Source organism: Sebastes umbrosus, chromosome 16, assembly GCF_015220745.1.
Source record: "Sebastes umbrosus isolate fSebUmb1 chromosome 16, fSebUmb1.pri, whole genome shotgun sequence".
NCBI classification, from domain to species: domain Eukaryota; kingdom Metazoa; phylum Chordata; class Actinopteri; order Perciformes; family Sebastidae; genus Sebastes; species Sebastes umbrosus.
In genome coordinates, this window is record NC_051284.1 from 5,218,588 (window position 1) to 5,237,726 (window position 19,139).

General features: G+C 41.6%; 1 protein-coding gene across 6 annotated transcripts in view; it reads left to right on the forward strand.

The window, feature by feature from the left end:
- daam2 (dishevelled associated activator of morphogenesis 2) overlaps positions 1 to 19,139 on the forward strand; it is a 140,840-nt gene that overhangs the window by 93,756 nt on the left and 27,945 nt on the right. For 3 of the 6 annotated variants that reach the window (XM_037796508.1, XM_037796510.1, XM_037796507.1), the window contains 12 exons: positions 3,724 to 4,057; positions 4,716 to 4,826; positions 5,923 to 6,026; positions 6,201 to 6,267; positions 6,394 to 6,511; positions 7,298 to 7,436; positions 12,196 to 12,219; positions 12,786 to 12,844; positions 13,887 to 14,071; positions 15,273 to 15,569; positions 16,612 to 16,719; positions 18,499 to 18,528. In XM_037796508.1, coding sequence (XP_037652436.1) covers positions 3,724 to 4,057; positions 4,716 to 4,826; positions 5,923 to 6,026; positions 6,201 to 6,267; positions 6,394 to 6,511; positions 7,298 to 7,436; positions 12,196 to 12,219; positions 12,786 to 12,844; positions 13,887 to 14,071; positions 15,273 to 15,569; positions 16,612 to 16,719; positions 18,499 to 18,528 — 1,576 coding nt within the window. The remainder of the gene's footprint in view (positions 1 to 3,723; positions 4,058 to 4,715; positions 4,827 to 5,922; positions 6,027 to 6,200; positions 6,268 to 6,393; positions 6,512 to 7,297; positions 7,437 to 12,195; positions 12,220 to 12,785; positions 12,845 to 13,886; positions 14,072 to 15,272; positions 15,570 to 16,611; positions 16,720 to 18,498; positions 18,529 to 19,139) is intronic. The other 3 variants (XM_037796512.1, XM_037796511.1, XM_037796513.1) reach the window with 3 other exon arrangements.

Below are 19,139 nucleotides of genomic sequence, written 5' to 3' on the forward strand. Positions count from 1 at the left end.
TGTGTGTGTGTGGTAGTGTGTGGTAGTGTAGCATGCTGATAAGTTTATGGTAAGGCTTTGAGGCAAGAATGAACTCTCGACCGACTGTCTGCCACGCAGGGGTCGTCCACAGTTTATAAAGGCTGGATGTTTTGCCTGCGCAGCTAAAAAAAAAAAAAAACAGTCCAGTTGGTTGGAATTAATTTCTGAATTTAAATGAGAGCATCTGGATTAGTTTTCTGCATTGTCCTGCTCATTTAGAATATTGTCTGCCTCTGGTTGAGAGCTTTTATGCTTCTCAGATCAATGGAAATTACTTGAACCGAAATGTTTTTTTAAGGTAATAACATTGGCAATCATTTATAAAAAAGTAGCTATGCATCAGAGCAGCAAAAGTAGGCTTGAATGACCACGCCCCCTTTTTGGGGGGAAAACAATCCTGTGTCCCTCATAGACGGTAACAGAGTAAACAGAAGAGGTTGTCTCCAAACTTCTACTTCTTTAAACCATCTGGTAATAGTAATAATGCTACGTTGAAGAGTCGCTGTGTAGTTGGTTGCACCAACAATAAATCCAAAAACGCTGATCTCCGATTTGTTCCCCTGCCGTGTCCTAAGTAAGGGATAATGTACAGCGAGCCGGTCATTGTTGTGAAATAAACCCCGAAAGCGGAGGGGTCTTGCATCGCCCTGTAGGGGGTTATTTCACAACAATGACCTGCTAGCTGTACATTATCCCGCTTATTACACGACTACTTACTTAAGAAATCAATAATTTGACACAAAAACAGTCCGCCAGGGTCCGACATCAGAATTGCGCCCATAGCAACGGTCTGTTATAAAGAAATAACAGACTAAAGTTGTGTAATAAAAAATATAAAATGGAGGGGCTTCATGGCTCCAAGCTATAGACCAGACCAGCATGGCGTCTTCGCCAAGGCGGCGCTCCCTTTTGAGGGGAAAGAAACTCGCCGTCACAGGAGAGAAAATGATGAAAAGCTTTCACACTGAGATATGAGGCACATACGATACATTAATATTCACTCTCAGTGTGGTAAATCGCTAAATGATGCCAAAGAATGTATAATGCCGAGAAGTGAAAGTCAATCGTTCGTTCCATTGCAACATCAACGCCCAGTAGCAAAGCTATGCTTCCGCCATTTTGGACTGAAAATGACTACCGGATGCCAGTTAAATTATATTTCTATTCTGTTGTCATATTCTACCGAAATGGCCCAGTGTTGAACAATAAAATAGTATAAATATAATAAGAGTTTTCGGTCCAAAATAGCAGCAGCTGTTGTCAAAAAAACACTGGAGTTTCTTCTCTTTGCTTCTATACTCTTCGATGATGCTGCCGAGGGTAGAAAACGGGTACATACGAAGTACCCGTATGTGCTGGTCTGATGTTTCTCAGGGTGTTATTTCAATTTCAATCTGCAGCTAACCTAACGTTACCTTTGACCATCCTCGGCCTCAACTCAACACACACTGTCATTTTTGTTGAGTCTCATCCCATTCCAAGTTATACTCATGGCTTCTTTCTTTTGTCTGTCTGAAGAGCTTAATGTGTGCGTGCGGTTGGCTCAGCCTCGGTATTGTTCAGCTCTGTCTGCAGAGCTCGTATTGTATGCAGCGGTTGTCGAGCTCTCGCCATCTTGAACGCAGCCCCAGCGGCTTTTCAAGTATGCAGCGGTTGTTCCAAAAACAGAACACTCGGCTCAGCGTGAATGTCAGCAGTCAGAGGAGATGGGAGCCATTTATTCAAGAGGAGAGACGATGAAAAAAAAGAGAATAGTTGGATGTCAGCTTACTAGGAAGTACAAGTACGGATTAGTCACTGTTGAATGAAAGTTTGTGCATGTATGCATCTATACTTCTACTAAACAAGCACATGCACAGGGTTTGTGGTGCATAGGACGTATGCATGCATGTGTGCACGCGTTTCTGGCAAAGCGAGTCGACGAAGCAGCAGAGCGAAACGGAGCCTTGAATCCCGTCCACCCTTTTGAACCCACGCTCCAACAACAACACCTCTCTCGCCCTCTGCGTTCCATACATTAATCACAAGGATGTTCGGCTTAATTTCTCTTCCAGTATGAAGTCCCTCTCTCTCTTTCTCTCTCTCTCTCTCTCTCTCTCTCTCTCTCTGAGGTGGCCCCGCTGCCTTCTCTTCTCTGTTCGCCAAAGACTTGTCACTGATATAAGATGTGTAACCTTTTAACAGCTTGGATCAGTTCTGCCTCGCTCTAGTTCCATGTGTCTGCGTTGCATCTGAATCAAGTCGTATCTAATGTATTGGATTTGTTCTTCGCCAACCTCTGTGTTGAGCGGAGGCCGTGGCCGCGGCGTCTGCTTTTGAAACAAGAAGCACATTGTCTGCTGAAAGGTTGTTTCAATGTATTGTCTGACGGAAGGTTGGACCGTATGCATGCATGCATGCATGTAGTATGACCTTCTTGATCTCACCCAGGGGGCTGCTGGAGATCAGACGATTATATGTCTTTGAGAGATTTACTGGTCATGCCAGGTAAATCTGGGACTGATCGTGTGTGTATAGGATAATAATCGGATGATTTACATTTTTTTGGCGTTGGGTTGTTTTTTTTCCATGCCTGCTGCGAGCCAAGACAGCAGTGGGAGGGGATGGAACTTCTGACATCAAAACAATGTATCTGTTACAACGAGTAGCATTAAATCCCATCTCCCCCCTTTTTCCTCACTGTCCCTTTCACTTTCTGACTCCTCTTTTCTCTTCCTCTGCTTGTCCTCTGCCTCTTTCGCTCATAATACAAGCCCTCATTTGTCTGCAGTAATTTATGAGGCCTATCAGGAATCTTAGCGAGTGGGAAGGTCATTTACAATACAGCCCACAGTGTGCTCACTAGATGTGACATCCCTCAATGTTTGCATGTCCTGCCCGTCATTCAGTAGGTCTCTGCTTCTCACCTAGAGAGGTTAATGACTCGCTGCTTTTCTAATTAGTTCAACTAATGAGGGTTGTCAGTAGGACACTGGAGGAACGTGGGTCGTGACTGTGTGAAGGTTCACTTATAAATACCCTATTCTTGATTGGTAGCCCCCTGAAAGAGGCACTAAACCAATTTGACTGTGTCCTCATACTCAGCTTGGATGAGCTTTGTCATGTCTTTGATAATAATGCCACATGATGTCATCAGGGTTATCTTCGATTGGGCAGGTTTATAACAGAAAACGTGCGTTGCAAACTGAAGGTCTGAAGTTTGTCCGCATGCCCTGCCAGGGAGGGTTTAACGAAAATATGCTATTGGTTCTGTAGCATTATGGGAAATAAAGAATGCAGTGTTTTTGGATATTGCCTAGGTCTGTCAAAGTTAACGCGATAACAACGCGTCAACGCAAATTCATTTTAGCGCCACTAATTTCTTTAACGTATTAACGCAACGTGCGATTTTTAGGTTGTATCGGGCGAAATAAAGCTCCAAACTTATGCGAAATTTTGGCGAGGAAAAACTGGCATGGCCGTTTTCAAAGGGGTACCTTGACCTCTGACCTCTACTTTGAAAAAAAGCTTCTCAGTAACAGAATGTAAAGATGCTTTCAGGTGACATTTGCTCTGTTTAAGTGCTGCACAGTCTGCACTAACTATAGCAATACATAAAATGCATTAGCTGTATATTATATTGTCACCGTACCCTCCTTTTTCTGTACTTTACTCTCAATCTGTAATCTGTAATTTTCTTCCCTCCTCCTCCTCCTCCTCCAGGTTCGTCACGCGCTTCATCGAGCTCGACGGCCTCACCTGCCTCCTCAACTTCCTGCGCAGCATGGACTACGAGACGTCCGAGAGCCGCGTCCACACGTCCGTCATTGGCTGCATCAAGGCCCTGATGAACAACTCCCAGGGCCGCGCGCACGTCCTGGCCCACCCGCAGAGCATCAACACCATCTCGCAGAGCCTGCGGATGGAGAACATCAAGACCAAAGTGGCGACGCTGGAGATTCTCGGGGCGGTGTGCCTGGTGCCCGACGGACACAAGAAGGTGCTGCAGGCCATGGCGCACTACCAGAAATACGCTGCGGAGAGGACTCGCTTTCAGGTGAGGGGGAAGTGAAGGTGTTGTTACTTGAATACTTTGAGTGTCATGGTACAAACATACTTACTGTAGGGAGCCTTTGCTGGAGACATGGGGCAGACAGAGATTATGGGAAAGGGCAGACACAATATTTCAAAGTAATGCCCAAATAAATCAAACTGTGGTCATTTTGATAAGTTGGAGACTCGTGCTGCAGCACCTCAGACTGTGGGCCTCAAGTTAAGTCAACACTCGGTCCATATTAAAGGCAGGTGAGGACATCAGGAGTTATGGAGGTCAGAGGTATGTGTAGTGTTTTAGTGACTAGCAGGACTGAGTCAACAAGCCACATCTCACACGTCCCCCCGGGGCGCGTGCTAAATCATGCCTCTTTAGGCTAAGCTAACACCACAGGAGCTGAGTGATTCTTAACCTTTTGAGGCCTTTTTAATGTTGAGTTATGATTAAGCTGCAAAGGTATGTCTGGGGGTCGGTGTCAGAGGGACCAAAGGGTGTGAGAAGTGAGACCTGGTTCTCTTCAATGTTGTGTTAAAACAACTCAGTTTTGGTAAATCAAGTTTTTGCCTGGGACCAAGTTGCTATCTGATGATTTCTGCGCTGAAATATAATTCAGATCAAACTCACTTGCCGACTAACCCTCCAATCTGTCCTGACCATGTAGACGCTGCTGAATGAGCTGGACAAGAGCACAGGCCGCTACAGAGACGAGGTCAACTTAAAGACCGCCATCATGTCCTTCATCAACGCTGTGCTCAACGCTGGAGCTGGCGAGGTAAACACACCAATATGCCTTTTAGATTACACCATATCAAACGAAGGCAAAAGTTAGTTGAATATAGTTTCAATATTTGGGAAAAGAAGACATCAAATATTTGTGAAGGGAAAAAGTCATGGTGTGTACTGTATGTTTTAACTAAGTAATAACTAAGTTTGAGTTAAATAAAAGAATAAAACACGTCTTTACCCAAATCTGTTGTTAGACACTGTTTGAAAAGCTTCTGTTAGTTTGTAGTGAAAAGGTAAATGTGAACTTAAAGGGGACATATGCTGATTTTCAAGTTCATACTTGTATTTTGGGTTTCTACTAGAACATGATTACATGCTCTAATGTTCAAAAAACACTTTATTTTTCTCATACTGTCTGTCTGAAAATACCTGTATTCACCCTTTGTCTGAAACGCTCCGTTTTTTTAGCGTCTGCCTCCCAAAAAAGCCCAGTCTGCTCTGATTGGTCAGCGTTTTCCGGTCTTCCGCATCTGCACTGTCGCAGCCCCAGGACTCACTGTGTGTGTCAACTACACAGAGTTTAGCGGCGCTTCTACCGCGGACTGTATGGTTGTGACATCACAGCGTTACGGAAGTCCTCATGGCTTGTTTTAAAGGCACGGTTTCTGAATGCGCAGCATGTGCATTTATCTGTGGATTTAGCGTTTTGATATTTTCACAGTATTTATATAGCACCTAGACCTGCTTTATTATAAAAACAGACGTCTGAATCTCACATTCTATAATATGGGACCTTTTAAAGTTTCAATATTTTTGGGAAATACGCTATTTTGCATTCTGGCAGAGAGTTAGATGAGAAGATTGATACCACTCTCATATTTCTATAGTAAATATGAAGCTGCAGCGAGCAGTTGGTTATCTTAAAAACACAGATTTAGATTTTTTGGGGGGAATATCTGTCATTCAAAAACTTTCGCAAGAGCTAAAATGTGGTTGGCAATGATGAGTTTAGATATCCAGGCACATGCTAGATATTGAATTACCTATCTCCCCTTTTGAGGTATCTGATGTCCATTATTACCACTCGTGGGTTCATAGCAATTTTGTCACCTTCTGTTATTGGTTTGCTCTTTTATTTCTAGGACAACCTTGAGTTCCGCCTCCACCTAAGGTACGAGTTCCTGATGTTGGGCATCCAGCCGGTCATCGACAAACTCCGAGAGCACGAGAACGCCACTCTGGATAGGTGAGAGTGAGACCTAATAAACGATCACCCTCTTCAGGAATAATTCACCAGTACAGACCAGCAACAAAATATGTCACCCTTGTGTGTTTGTTGAGATTGACTTTACTTCCTTATTGTTTGGAGTGAAGGTGCAGTAAGTACTTTGATCTCAGACTGCTGTTTCTCCCTGTCCAGGCATTTGGACTTCTTTGAGATGGTGCGGAATGAGGATGATTCTGAGTTGGCCAAAAGGTTTGATACGGTGAGTAACTTGGACAACAATCTGTTTTCTTGTCTTACTACTTTGGTTGTATGGCTGAAATGATCCAAAGGCAAGCAATGCTCACAGTTGATAGTAATTCAAAGACTTGTTTCTTTAATTTGATAGAGCCACGTAGATACTAAGAGTGCCGGTGCCATGTTTGAGCTGATCAAGAAGAAGCTGAGCCACACAGACGCCTACCCCAACCTCATCTCCATCCTCCAGCACTGCCTGCAGATGCCCTGTGAGTAGATACATAACAAGGAGTTGTTCTTAACAGAAAATACAATACGATAAGATACAATACGATACAATGCGATGAGATAAGATGATACGATACGATAAGATGAGATAAGATGATACGAAACGATATGAAAAGATACGATACGATACGACGATACGATAAGATAAGATATGATGAGAGACAATAAGATAAGATACGATAAGACGATACACTAAGATAAGAAACAATACGATATGATACGATTCGATACGATACAATAAGCTACGATACAATATGATAAGAGTATACGATAAGATAAGATACTATACAATATGATACAATAAGACAATACAAAACTTCAGGATATGATAAGATGCGATACGACGTGATAAGACATACGATAAGATACAATGATACGATACAATAAGACACAATATGATACGATACGATATGATACGATACGATAAGACGATAAAAAGCTATATAATACGATATGATACGATAAGATATTATACAACTTGATAAGACGATACGATAAGATACGATAACAAGATACGATAAGCTATGATGCGATACAATACGGTAAGGTAAATGTTGCCGTGTTGATAATTTGAGAATGTGATTCCAGGACAAGTTAAATCTGTTTTCATGAATTTGTGGTCTGAAATAAACGTCATCATATTACAAATATTACCAGATAAATCATACCTGGAGTGCACTTTACATCATAGGCCAACTTTTCATGATTGATCTGATACCAGTATATTGGGACTACCTTACCATCTGTGTCTGTGACTCCACACTCAGATAAACGTGGTGGTGGCAGCCTGCAGCACTGGCAGCTCTTAGACAGGATCCTCCAGCAGATAGTCCTTCAGGACGAAAAGGGGGAGGACCCCGACCTTGCCCCTCTGGACAACTTCAGTGTTAAGAACATCATTCGCATGTAAGTGGAAACCTCATCATCCTCACTCAAAGCAGATCACACATCCTCCAGAACCTCTGCCCATTGACAACTGTCTACTACAGTATATCTCCTATTCTTTTTACACATGAATGTATAAAGCTGTCAGGGATAACGCAAACACTATATCTGAGTCTAAAGCCCTGTTCACACAGGACTAGTGTCACCTGGGGACCTCTAGTAATTTGTAATAATTGGGGAGGTTGCCTGCGATCTTAATCTTGTGCAAATCTGCCATGTCTGTAATTTATTAAGTAAAAGGTCCCATATTTTAAAAAAGTGAGACTTTCATGTTTTTTTTTTATTATAAAGCAGGCTTAAATCCTATATAAATACTGTGAAAGTATCGAAAAGCTCAATCCACAGGGAAATACACACAGCCCGTATTCAGAAACTCTGCATTTGAAACAAGCTGTCAGGATTTCTGTCCATTTGTGATGTCACAAATAAACAATATTTAGACCCTTTACACAGTTTTAAACGTAAACATTCTAAATGTGTCCTAGTTTATTCCTGGTTGCAGTGTATGTAAATGTCATCAGCTGACAGGAAGTAAACATGGACCCAGGCTGTTGCCTAGCACCGCAATTCTGTTGCAATTCCGTCAAAATGCGCTAAAACGGAGCATTTCAGACAGAGGGTAAATACAGGTTTATTCAGGCAGACAGTATGAGGAAAATAAAGTGTTTTTTGAACATTACAGTATGTAAACATGTTCTAGTAGAAACAGAAATTATAAGTGGAACCTGAAAATGAGCATGATATGGGACCTTTAAAATTCCACTGCAAATTACCTGCTAGATTTCGTCAAACACAGTCATCATGTGATAATATTGATTTATACTGCTGGCCATTGGAAAGAATGCAAGTTTAGGCACTTCTGTATTGGCTTCACTTTTCAGACCCCGGAGTTGCCCATTGGGCTTATGTTCATTCACTATCATAGGATACTACTGTACATGCTGATCCAGGCCAAACATTGTACTGTAATTCATAACAGCATAAGAAGGAGTTACTGTAAGTGCGCTGTACTTCCATTGAGTGCTCCATGCCTTTTTAAAAGCTTCTCCGAAGCTGTAAACACGCTCTCATTTCTGGAAAATCTTTGCGGTTAATGCATCCAATCAGCATCACTTCTTACTAAGATCAAAGGCAAGCCTGATATCAACATTATGCGCTTTATGTCAGAATGTTAGAAGCATGGCTAGAAGAACCACTGGAGCTATGCATCAGAGCTTTGATGTAAGGAAGCATTTACAGTAAACCAGTATTATAAACCCAGAATAATAAGACCTGTTTCAACACTCTTGGCCTGGCAATTTTTCTTATTTTGAAGCTATTTTGCCAGTGATGGGAGCGGAGAATGTGATTGCACAGGAAGGTGAGGTGAAGTGAAGCTAGCAGCAGGGGGTCGGGGGTTGAATCGGAGGAAGCCACGCTCCAAGCGTGAATTGGCATGAAAGCGGAAGCTGGAGATCAAAAGGAAATTGCTCTAATCGCATTAAGCGGACAGGCGCGGGCCGGCCAAGTCAGCCATGTTTAGGTGCGGCGAAGCAGTCACTTGGCTTCATGTAGAAGACAACAGGGAGAAACAATCACTTTATAAAGGAAAACCAAGCATTAGGACTTGGAAGTACATGTTTTCTGTACGTCATCATGGGCACAGTCTACACTGTCGCTCAGAGAAAGATTTCTTTCCAAATGATCAGGGACATTTTTCTGGGGGTTATGTCTGAACACCGGAAAAATAAAGGTGCTAACTGGAACCAAAAATGGTTCTTCAGAGTGATGCCAAAAAAGAACCATTTCTGGTTCTACAAAGAACCTCTCAGACCAAGGTTCTTTAAAGAACCATTTCCTTAAACGGTTCTTTAAAGAACCTACAAAGGTGCCTCAAAGAACCATGAAAAGATGTCTCTTGGAGGTACCATTTCTTTTCTTTTTTTTAAGAACTTAAAGAAAAAAGAATTCTCTAAAGAACCTTTTTTGGGCCCAAATGGTTCAATAAAGAACCATTTTCATATGGTTCTTCAGCTAAAAATGCTTCTTCCAAGGAATAAATTGTTCTTTGAGTAACAGATTTATGGAAAACTAGAAAAAAGCTGTACATTTAAACACAATAACAATGGAATTATATACACAAAGTAAGTCCAGGTAAAAAAATCTCCAAAATTAGAAACTGGAAAAAAAATATACATTCAAACAGCATAACAATGGAATTAGGGTAGACAATTATTAGACAATTATTAATTTCTAATTATATAGGCTTGCAATTGTACAATATACTGCATAAATATACCGGCTAGCAGCTAACTAACCACCCCCAGATCATGGAGAGGTATGGTTATTATGCAAATTCATACTATTCCCCGACATCTAATAACTCAAACAAGAATCAAGAACCCTTTAATATCCAAAAGAAACATATGACAAACATGTAGAACCATCCACTACATAAAATAGTTCTTTAGTAGGTGATGGTTCTTCGTGGAACCACACAGCCATTGAAAGAACCAGTTAAGAACCATTATTTTTTCTATGTGTGGGTTTCACTGAATTTTGAAACCAATCTGTGCTTGTGTCCAGGAGCCAAAGACCACAGTGTGTATTGACTGTAGGTAGTGTGAAAAGATGGCATTCAGGGCCTTGTCCATACAATACATTTGGTGTGTGTTTTTCTCCCAACTTCGGTTTCTCTTTCAAACGCACTGTCATTCTTTTCTTTTGCCATCTCTCTCCCACTCTCCACTTGTTATTTCTACAGCGAGCTTCAGACCAGTGATGGATGTGTTTAGTCTCAGCGCGGTGAAAGCACCATAAAGCATGTAGCGCGGTAAACCTTGGCCCCCGCTCAACTCCCACTTTGTTCACTAATTCAGCCACTACTGTTTGTGCAATCAGCTCACTCGAGCGGAATTCTTTCCAGTAGCGCACATAAAGTAATGGACGCGGCATCTAAGCCCGGACGTCCATTACTGTCCACTGTAGATACATCACAGCGGTCAAAACCTATCCCCTCACTTTACATTGCTGCCAAAGTCTTGTTGTGTTTCCATAAACTCTCCTAGAGTAAATTACGCCTGGAAAAGATTTGCATAAAGTGAGATTTCCTCATTGTCTTGGCTGCGTGCCGGAGGGCCCCTTACGGTTAACGTACAGTATGTCTCGTGCTGCGGCCGCTCAGACGGGGACGCTAAAACAACTGTTAAAACAACTGGGAGACAAAGCCATTCATCATCTGCGGTCGCTATGACTACTCACACGTGTGCCTTACTCCAAAATTAACACTCTTGTACAAATCACATTTTTTCCACAGCTGTGTAAAAGTATTTATTCGACCGGTGAACAATGAAGTGATTGTTTCTCTCTCTGTTTTAATGAGTTGGATCCATGGAGCGTTGCTTGAGCTGTAATTAAAAGCAGTGCTGACGTTGTGATCAAGTTCAGACAGTCCTGTTCACTAACAGGCATTCCAAAGACCTAAACCTGATTAATGACCTGTTTGCTTTTAAATTGCCTCAAAGTGAGGAATTGATTACAAGCATTCAAGTGTCAGTCGTTACTGCAGTGAAGTTACTTGTTGGCAGGGCTGACTTTAGCCCTTTTGGTGCCCTATAGGCCAAATGCGGATAGCCTCACGTCGCCTTTGTCTTGGCAAAAAAGTTGCACTCGGACATGCCGCAGAGAATACAGCCGACTGCCAGCTACCACGTACGTTCTGCGCCTGCGTGAGATTAAATAACTCCACAACAGCAGGTGGCGGTAGTCTGTACTCGTCATTCAAAAAGGGAAACAGGAAGGCCGAGGACAGCGGATATATAAGTCGTTGTTACGATACGTACATGAAACAAAGCAGCGTTTGCCAATCCTTTTCACACCACTCTCACTCACCACTTAGCTTCATTCCAGGTGTTGATGCCGCTGCGAAAATATCCGTGTGTTGGAATGATCAGATGAGATGAAGATGAAAAATGAGAAGAGCCTTCTGTGTTTTTCCTCTTCACTTTACTCGTTGGCTTGCTTTCCTCACGTCCGTTTCTCTTTTCTTGCACTGATTCGTTTAAGCTGAACAGCCAATCAGAGTGATTTCTCTCGCCGACGGGCGCCGACGCAGATTCAACATGTTGAATTGGCTGAAAAAACTCCTATATGGGTAGACCGACAGTGCGGGACACACCAAAAAAACTAAGCCGACATACGCTCACCGACAGCCCCAAACTGCCCGACGGCCAACTGTCGGCTTGGTGTGCCAGGGCCTTAACTATAGCCCCGTAAACGGCATCACACATCAGACATCACAATGGTATTAAGACAATAATTAAGATTTTTATTTTCATGAATAACTGTATTTATTATAAAATAAATAGTTGTTGGCTTAAAAGTGTTCAGTCAGTTTCACTACAATTTACACTTTTATTAACAAATAAGTGCAGATGAAAGAGAATTACAGGGGTGAAAAGTGTATTTCTTTCTTTCTTTATGTATTTGTTCATTTGTTACCTCAAAACAGATATGAGTAAGGGCGCCCACAGGCATTTACCTGACCAGCACGCCCCCTAAAGGTGGCACCCTAGGTGACCGCCTAGGCCTAGGCTTTAAGCTAGCCCTGATAGTTGGCAGTCGTACCTCAACACTCTCCCTGTTCAGCAGTCTCCCTCTCTCGTGTTCTTTCTTTTCCATCGTTCGTGTTATACATTTTGTGCTCCATGACACTGAAACATGTCTGTTCTCTCAACTCTAGCCATGGCTTCCACCGATGCTCAAGGTTTCACTTTCAAATCTTTCTTCAGCTTAATTAATATCTCAAAAAACACTCCATATTTCCATCTCTCTTTCATTCAGCTTTAATATGTTACCTTCTATTTTTAGCTTTTTACCCATGTGCCGTCTCCCTGGTTGCTTCATTATCAGGAACACTCATCTCTCACATTAGCTGATCCCACATTTACACATCAGAACATCATTGTTTAACCCTGTTTAACCCTGTCAAGCCTCAAGCTGAACCAAATGTATAACTGAATGTAATTGATTTCAGCTTAGCGAGGTTTATTTTAGCACTAATGTTGTGTGTTATGCAGCTTAAAGGGAGCAAACTGCATCAGCCCAGTCAATGCCGGTAATGAATCTGGATGCCTCTCACAAACAAGAGGATTGTCAGTGATCAGCGGATTTCCAAAAACAATTATTGAATTTCCTCAAAATGTTCTGCCTGACTTGGTCGGACTGCAGTTGACCCCTACGCGCAAGCGTTTTGTGCAAGGCGTGTGCTCAGTTTATCCATCTGTTCTTGTGGTCTGTGCTTATTTTATTTTTTTATTGTCTGCGTCACAGGTTGGTCAATGAGAATGAGGTGAAACAGTGGCGAGACCAGGCAGAGAAGTTCAGGAAAGGTAAGACTTGTTTGGCACACTGCACTCTGCAGGTTGAAAGAGAAAATGCATCATAGAATGCATCATGCTTTATAAATCATCTTTAATCTTAGGAAGGTTCTTAACGGAGTGAAATGACCCAAAAGTATCGCCGTAGCAACCATGATAAGAGCTGTTTGAATTATCTTAATGCAAAGGAAAGGAGCTGCAATGCTTCCTTTCTTATGTCCTTTAGCATAGGATACACTGGACCATCATTTACCAAAGGAAAGAAGAGAATAACATCCCACAATTCCTTGTGGTCGCCAAATTTAAAGCACCGATGCACCATTCGGTCGTTCATGAAAACAAATGATGTGATCTTGCATATTATTTTCATATAGTTTCATATAGTATTTTGAACATGTAAAACAAAACAAGAATAACAAATAAAATGAACAGTAAACATATAGCAAACTGTCAATAAGCAAATAATCAACATAAATAAATATTACATGTCCGAAAAGGAGAAGGAAGAAATATACATGTAATGGTTCTACCCCTTCTCCATAACTCAATAAACAGCTCAATATTTATCATATAAACTTTTGGTGGTAGCGTATATTGCTTTTTTATATCAATTCCAACCTTGGTAATGAAGTGATATTTTTCACCGGTTGTCCACGTTAGGTTAGATAATCCTTTATTGTATGTTGATGTAAAGTGTTACAGCAGCTGAAGGACCTGCGGTTGCTCATTTTGTAGTCCGTCTTTGGAACATTGTAGTTTCACCACGGCAAACCCACAATAATAACATCCGCCGTCGTCGCATCATAATTACGGAGCCTCGTGTAAGTGCGGTCGGATTCTCTTCACACCACGATAGTCCTGTTGAACCCTCCTTGACCTCATGACGTTTTCTATCGAGGTCAAGGAAAAGCGGTTAGGAAAAGACATCATAATTTTGACTTTTCGACCGCAGTCGCTCTCTGCTTCTCTGTATGAATCTACTCCTGTTTGCATTTCATTGTCTGAATCAACATCATCATGTGAACACATTTCTGCGTCACTGTGTCCTTTTTAGATCATGTAGAGCTGCTAAGTAAACTAGAGAGGAAGGAGCGAGAGTGTGATACCAAGACCCAGGAAAAGGATGACATGATGAAGACTTTGAACAAGATGAAGGACAAACTCCAGCGCGAGGGAGTGGAGCTGCGCTCAGCCAGGGAACAAGTCGTGGACCTGTCCTCGCGCATCAACGACATATCTGTGAGCAGTGCTGCTTTTTATACCAAGTTACAATATGACATACACCCTGGATGAGTCAGTGATGTGCTGCTCAATAGAGCGCTGCAGGGAGGATGTATTTTTGTAGGCCAACCTGGAAGTGTTGGAACACTGGTTCCCTTGACAAAAACCCAATTGGGATTTTTCCATTGGGTTTTGGATTATTTTGCAGAAAATAAGATCTGTGGCAAACAAATATTTATGATACCTACATGTTTTGTTCAGCAAGATAATCTCCACAAAATGAACACCACTTTTATGATTTTTGAAGCGTCAGTGCAATCACGAGAAGTAAGAAGCTAACGTTAAGCTATAAACAAACTACACTACGGTCGCATGACTTCACGTCACCGAAACTAAGCTAACGGCGGACTAGTGTTCGGCGTGATGACATTTAATAGTCTTATTTAGCCGCCTGTTAGCAACCGCCTTTTTTAAGACTTGTTAAAGCTTAAAAAATTCACAAGTGGGGTATTTATCGATGTACTTTATATCGTAAAGCAAAATGTTAGAATGTCTTAAACTTGTTTTAACCACAGACCTTATTTTAGGCATCTAATTAAAAACCCATTTAAAAAACCCATTGACTTCTTCTAGATGAGATGAAACGGAAATGCTTAAATGCTAACTCAGCACTTTAGCCTAGCTTAGCCTAGCTTAGCACAACCACTAGTGGAAGGAGGAAACGGTTAACGTTGCTTTCCAACAGCTCCACAGCTGTCATATTTACTCGTTGCACATGTGCTATGTATTGTGTGTATAACACAGGTAGCAAGAGGAAACGATATATATGTAGCTAAGTGAGGTTAGCTTAAGTTAGCTTATGCATTGGAGCTAATTATGAATCAACAACAGCTGGGCCCGGTAACGGAAGTCCTTCCAGTTGGATGTATTGTTGGCCAGTTTGCTAGCTAACAAGATATAACGTAAGGTGAGACATAACAAATGTGCATATTTGTCTCTTTTTTTGAGGTTAGAGATTATTTTTTTTAAACATTTGCGTCGTAGATTTCTAACATGCCTTAAGCTGTTTCTTTGGGAAGGTTTTTTTGATGGCATCTAGCTTTTATGTTTGAATGTACTGATTTTATGTCACGTTGGACAAATTGCCAAATGACTGTAATGTAATGTTATTCAAAACATAAACTAACTTCATCTTTTATTTCCGTCCCCCCACCAATAGGGCGTCTGTGTCTCTTTCCCGCCTCCTCTCCCTCCTCCTGGCGGTCCCATGGCTCCGCCTCCCCCACCTATGATGGGTGGCTTTCCTCCGCCTCCTCCTCCGCTACCCTTCAGCTGCCCGCCTCCACCACCGCCTCCTCCCCCACCCGGAGGACCGCCTCCTCCGCCAGGAGCCCCTCCCATTTTCGGAGCCCCTCCTCCTCTTCCCAATTCATTCAACTCAGCCACCATGCGCTCCAAGTCCATCCCTCAGCCTTCTCATCCCCTGAAGTCCTTCAACTGGGCCAAACTAGGAGAGGTGAGAGAACGTTGAGAACATCTGCTTTGCCAAACTGCTGCTGGGTGAAAAACACTTTAATTTAAGAAAATAAATAGAATTTTGTAACCAACAAAACCATGAAAGCCATGATTGTCCAAAATGTAAGATCATTACATAAAAACAACAACATTAATTTAGAGTTCTTTGAGTTTTACATCAGAGCGTTATGGCCCTACAGATCGTATGATATGATGGTATGAGCATGCTTATTCTGCTATATAGCAGAATGCAGTAAGCAACAGTTCATCCCTGATTAGAAGTACTGAGCAAGTAACACAACAACATTAAGAAAGAAATAGTAGCTATAGTAATAATTGTACAAATATTAATAGTTTACTAAAAGTTTAAGTTTTAAGTTTTTAATAGGGCTCAAATAATTAATCGTGATTAAAAGCAAATTAATCCCACATTTTGTATCTGTTCAAAATGTACCTTAAAGGGAGATTTGTCAAGTATTTAATACTCTTATCAACATAGGAGTGGACAAATATGCTTACTTTATGCAAATGTGTGTATATTTATTATTGAAAATCAATTAACAACACAAAACAATGACAAATATAGTCCAGAAACCCTCACAGGTACTGCATTTAGCATAAAACAATATGCTCAAATCATAACATGGCAAACTGCAGCCCAACAGGCAACAACAGCTGTCAGTGTGTCAGTGTGCTGACTTGACTATGACTTTCCCCAAAACTGCATGTGATTATCATAAAGTGGCATGTCTGTAAAGGGGAGACTCGTTGGTACCCATAGAATCCATTTTCATTCACATATCTTGAGGTCAGAGGTCAAGGGGAAAATGGATATGCCAATTTTTCCTCGCCAAAATTTAGCACAAGTTGAGAAAACTGAGCCCGCCACAACCTAAAAATCACAAGTTGCGTTGAAGAAATTAGTGGAGTTGAAATGAATTTGAGCCTTTTTAACGCGTTAACTTTGACAGCTGTAGTTTTTAAGTTTGAAGTACTCAGTTATTGAATATTAATCCCTTATGTCCCTTTAACCCCTCTTTCAGAATGTGATCAACAGCACCATCTGGAACGACATCGATGACTTGAGAGCTTTCAAGATTCTCGACCTCAAGGACATCGAGAAGATGTTTTCAGCCTATCAGAGACAACAGGTTTGGATTTGTCAGAAAGTGGCACATTCGTAATTTCTGCACTTTTTCTGACTTTTCAGTTCAGTGTTTGCTTGTGTTCTGTTATGGCGAGCATTAACATAATAGATTTTAATAACTGTTGCATTTGAAGTTTGCATTTTGCCTTGATTCTTTATCTTGTGTGTGTGTGTGTGTATAAGTGAGAGTGTTGGGCCGAGGGGTGTGGACGTTGTTAGAGGTCCAGCTCTGGGCTAACGCGAGCAGCTGTTCACTGCTGAATGCCTTTATTGTAGAAAATGCCACTGAGCTCCAGCTTTGCCCCGTAGTATCTGCAGAGCATTAGTGTGAGAACTGGGGAAGTGACTGGTCTTCACGGGCTCATGGAAAACGCCGCTGAAGTCACGAGGAGTCACGCTACAGGAAACTTTTTTACTGGAGCAAGCGCACTAAAATAAAGAAGCAATTGACTAAAGCACGTGGGACTAACTAATAGCATAATTGCAGTATGCATGCCTTTGGGGCAATACCACACAGTGCATAGCAATTACTTCCCCACTATGCTACAAACTAATTACACACCACTTGTCATGTGAGAATATTGTGTGCATAAATTGATATATTTTAGTGGAATGTCAATGTGCCCCTAATGAGTTTCTAGTAATCGCAGTTTAAATCAAATGCTCAATGGAAGAGTTGGCTCTATAGAGGCTTTATCATTGTCGAAATCCTTTACAAGGTACTTTACTGCCATGCTTTAAAAAAGCCCTCTGACAGCTAAAAGCACAAATTCTCTTTTCAGGCTTTTATTAAAGATTAATGGGTCATTTGAGGCTGTTGCTGACAGTGATTTACTGTATGTATTTATTTACACGGAGTAGGTTTTTATTGGCACGCACAGGCCAACGGTTAAACGGCGATCTCCATGGATATAGCCACATAAAAACCCCAAGGACTTCCTGGCTTTGACAAAGTCGGTTCCATTTGGCAAGAGCGAGATTCAATTCAAACTGGACAATACTGCGATGTTTATGCACGGCATAATTCCTTCTTGTTCTTTTTTTAAAGCTCGTCATTGGACTTTTGTTTACATTCCCCCCTCTCTGTAGGATTAGTTACCACACTCATTTTTCATGTTCTTGTTTTTCCACGTTGAGACAGATGTAGATGCAATCAAAAGAATACATTATAGCTATCGGGACCTCTTTAAGAAAACCAAAATAGTACAGAGTTTAACCCCAAACCATACCTTTAAACCATTTTTTACCACTCGAGAATTGATAAAAGTGATCAACAATCCCTCCAAAATATTACATTAAGACACCAAGACCTTGAGGAACACCGGAGAAAAAGCCATGCTGTGATTTCTGCAAGAATTGCATTTTTGGGTGACTGGCTGGCGAGCACTTCTTTGAGTTTCACTCTAGCTTCAAAACTGAGCCTGCTACAACCTCTGAACGATGGAATGCGTTAATGCATTAAAGTGTCAACTTTGACAGCCCTAATTATAACAATCGTGACCGCTTTAAGAATACAGAAACCAAAATAGAACCAAGTTTAAAAGCTTTTTTTTGTTCTCCCACTGCAGAGATTTTTCAGACTTTCAGCATAGATTTCATGAGCCCCTGATGACTTGGATAGTAAATGATTATTGAAGCTCCCCCAGCCTCAGCTTGGTAGTGTGCATTGTGGGTCTTTGCTCGAGTAGTCAACACTTTTTTTTCTGCTTGACGTGCTAATCTTTGCATGTGTTTTCAATTTTGTCTTGTTGTCTCTCTGCACTCTCTCCGATTGCCTGCGCAGGACCTGCTCACTAACCAATCCTTCAAGCAGGTGAGTTAAAGGTCTTCCAGCATCTTTATCTCATGATCACCCACCTCCACTGCTCTATCACCTTCTGCTCTGCGATGCTGCAGACAGCCAGAGAGACCACTTCCCTGTTTAATGAATGCATTTATTGTGACTTGTCTCTGTTTAGAAGATGAGTACACACAAGTGCCAAGTGTTTGCTGTTTTTCCTGCGATGTATGAACCTTCATCTTGCATACCTTAGTGTTAAAGCTGCTCTAATCAATATTTTTTTATTTTAACAATAGGTCAGATAACTTGGTTCATTCTCACCACTCTCATAATGTCGCTCTAGAAACCCACTGTACAGTATCTGCTCAACATTAAGCAGCAGACTAAGTTAGAGACCAGCTGGTGAACATAGTGGAGCATTTAGCAGCTAAACAGAGAGATATGTCCCTCAGGAGATGGTAGAGGCCAAAAGCTAAAAGTGTGGGAGTGACTTACATTTGTCATGTCACCAGAAACATGACTCCAAATGAATGCTAATGTTGCTCCACGTCTGCTATCGAGTGCTCCAGGGGATGATGTATTTTATGTAGGCCAACCGAGAAGTTAGCGTCGCCCTGATTTTTCTATTGTTAGTACTCACAGCT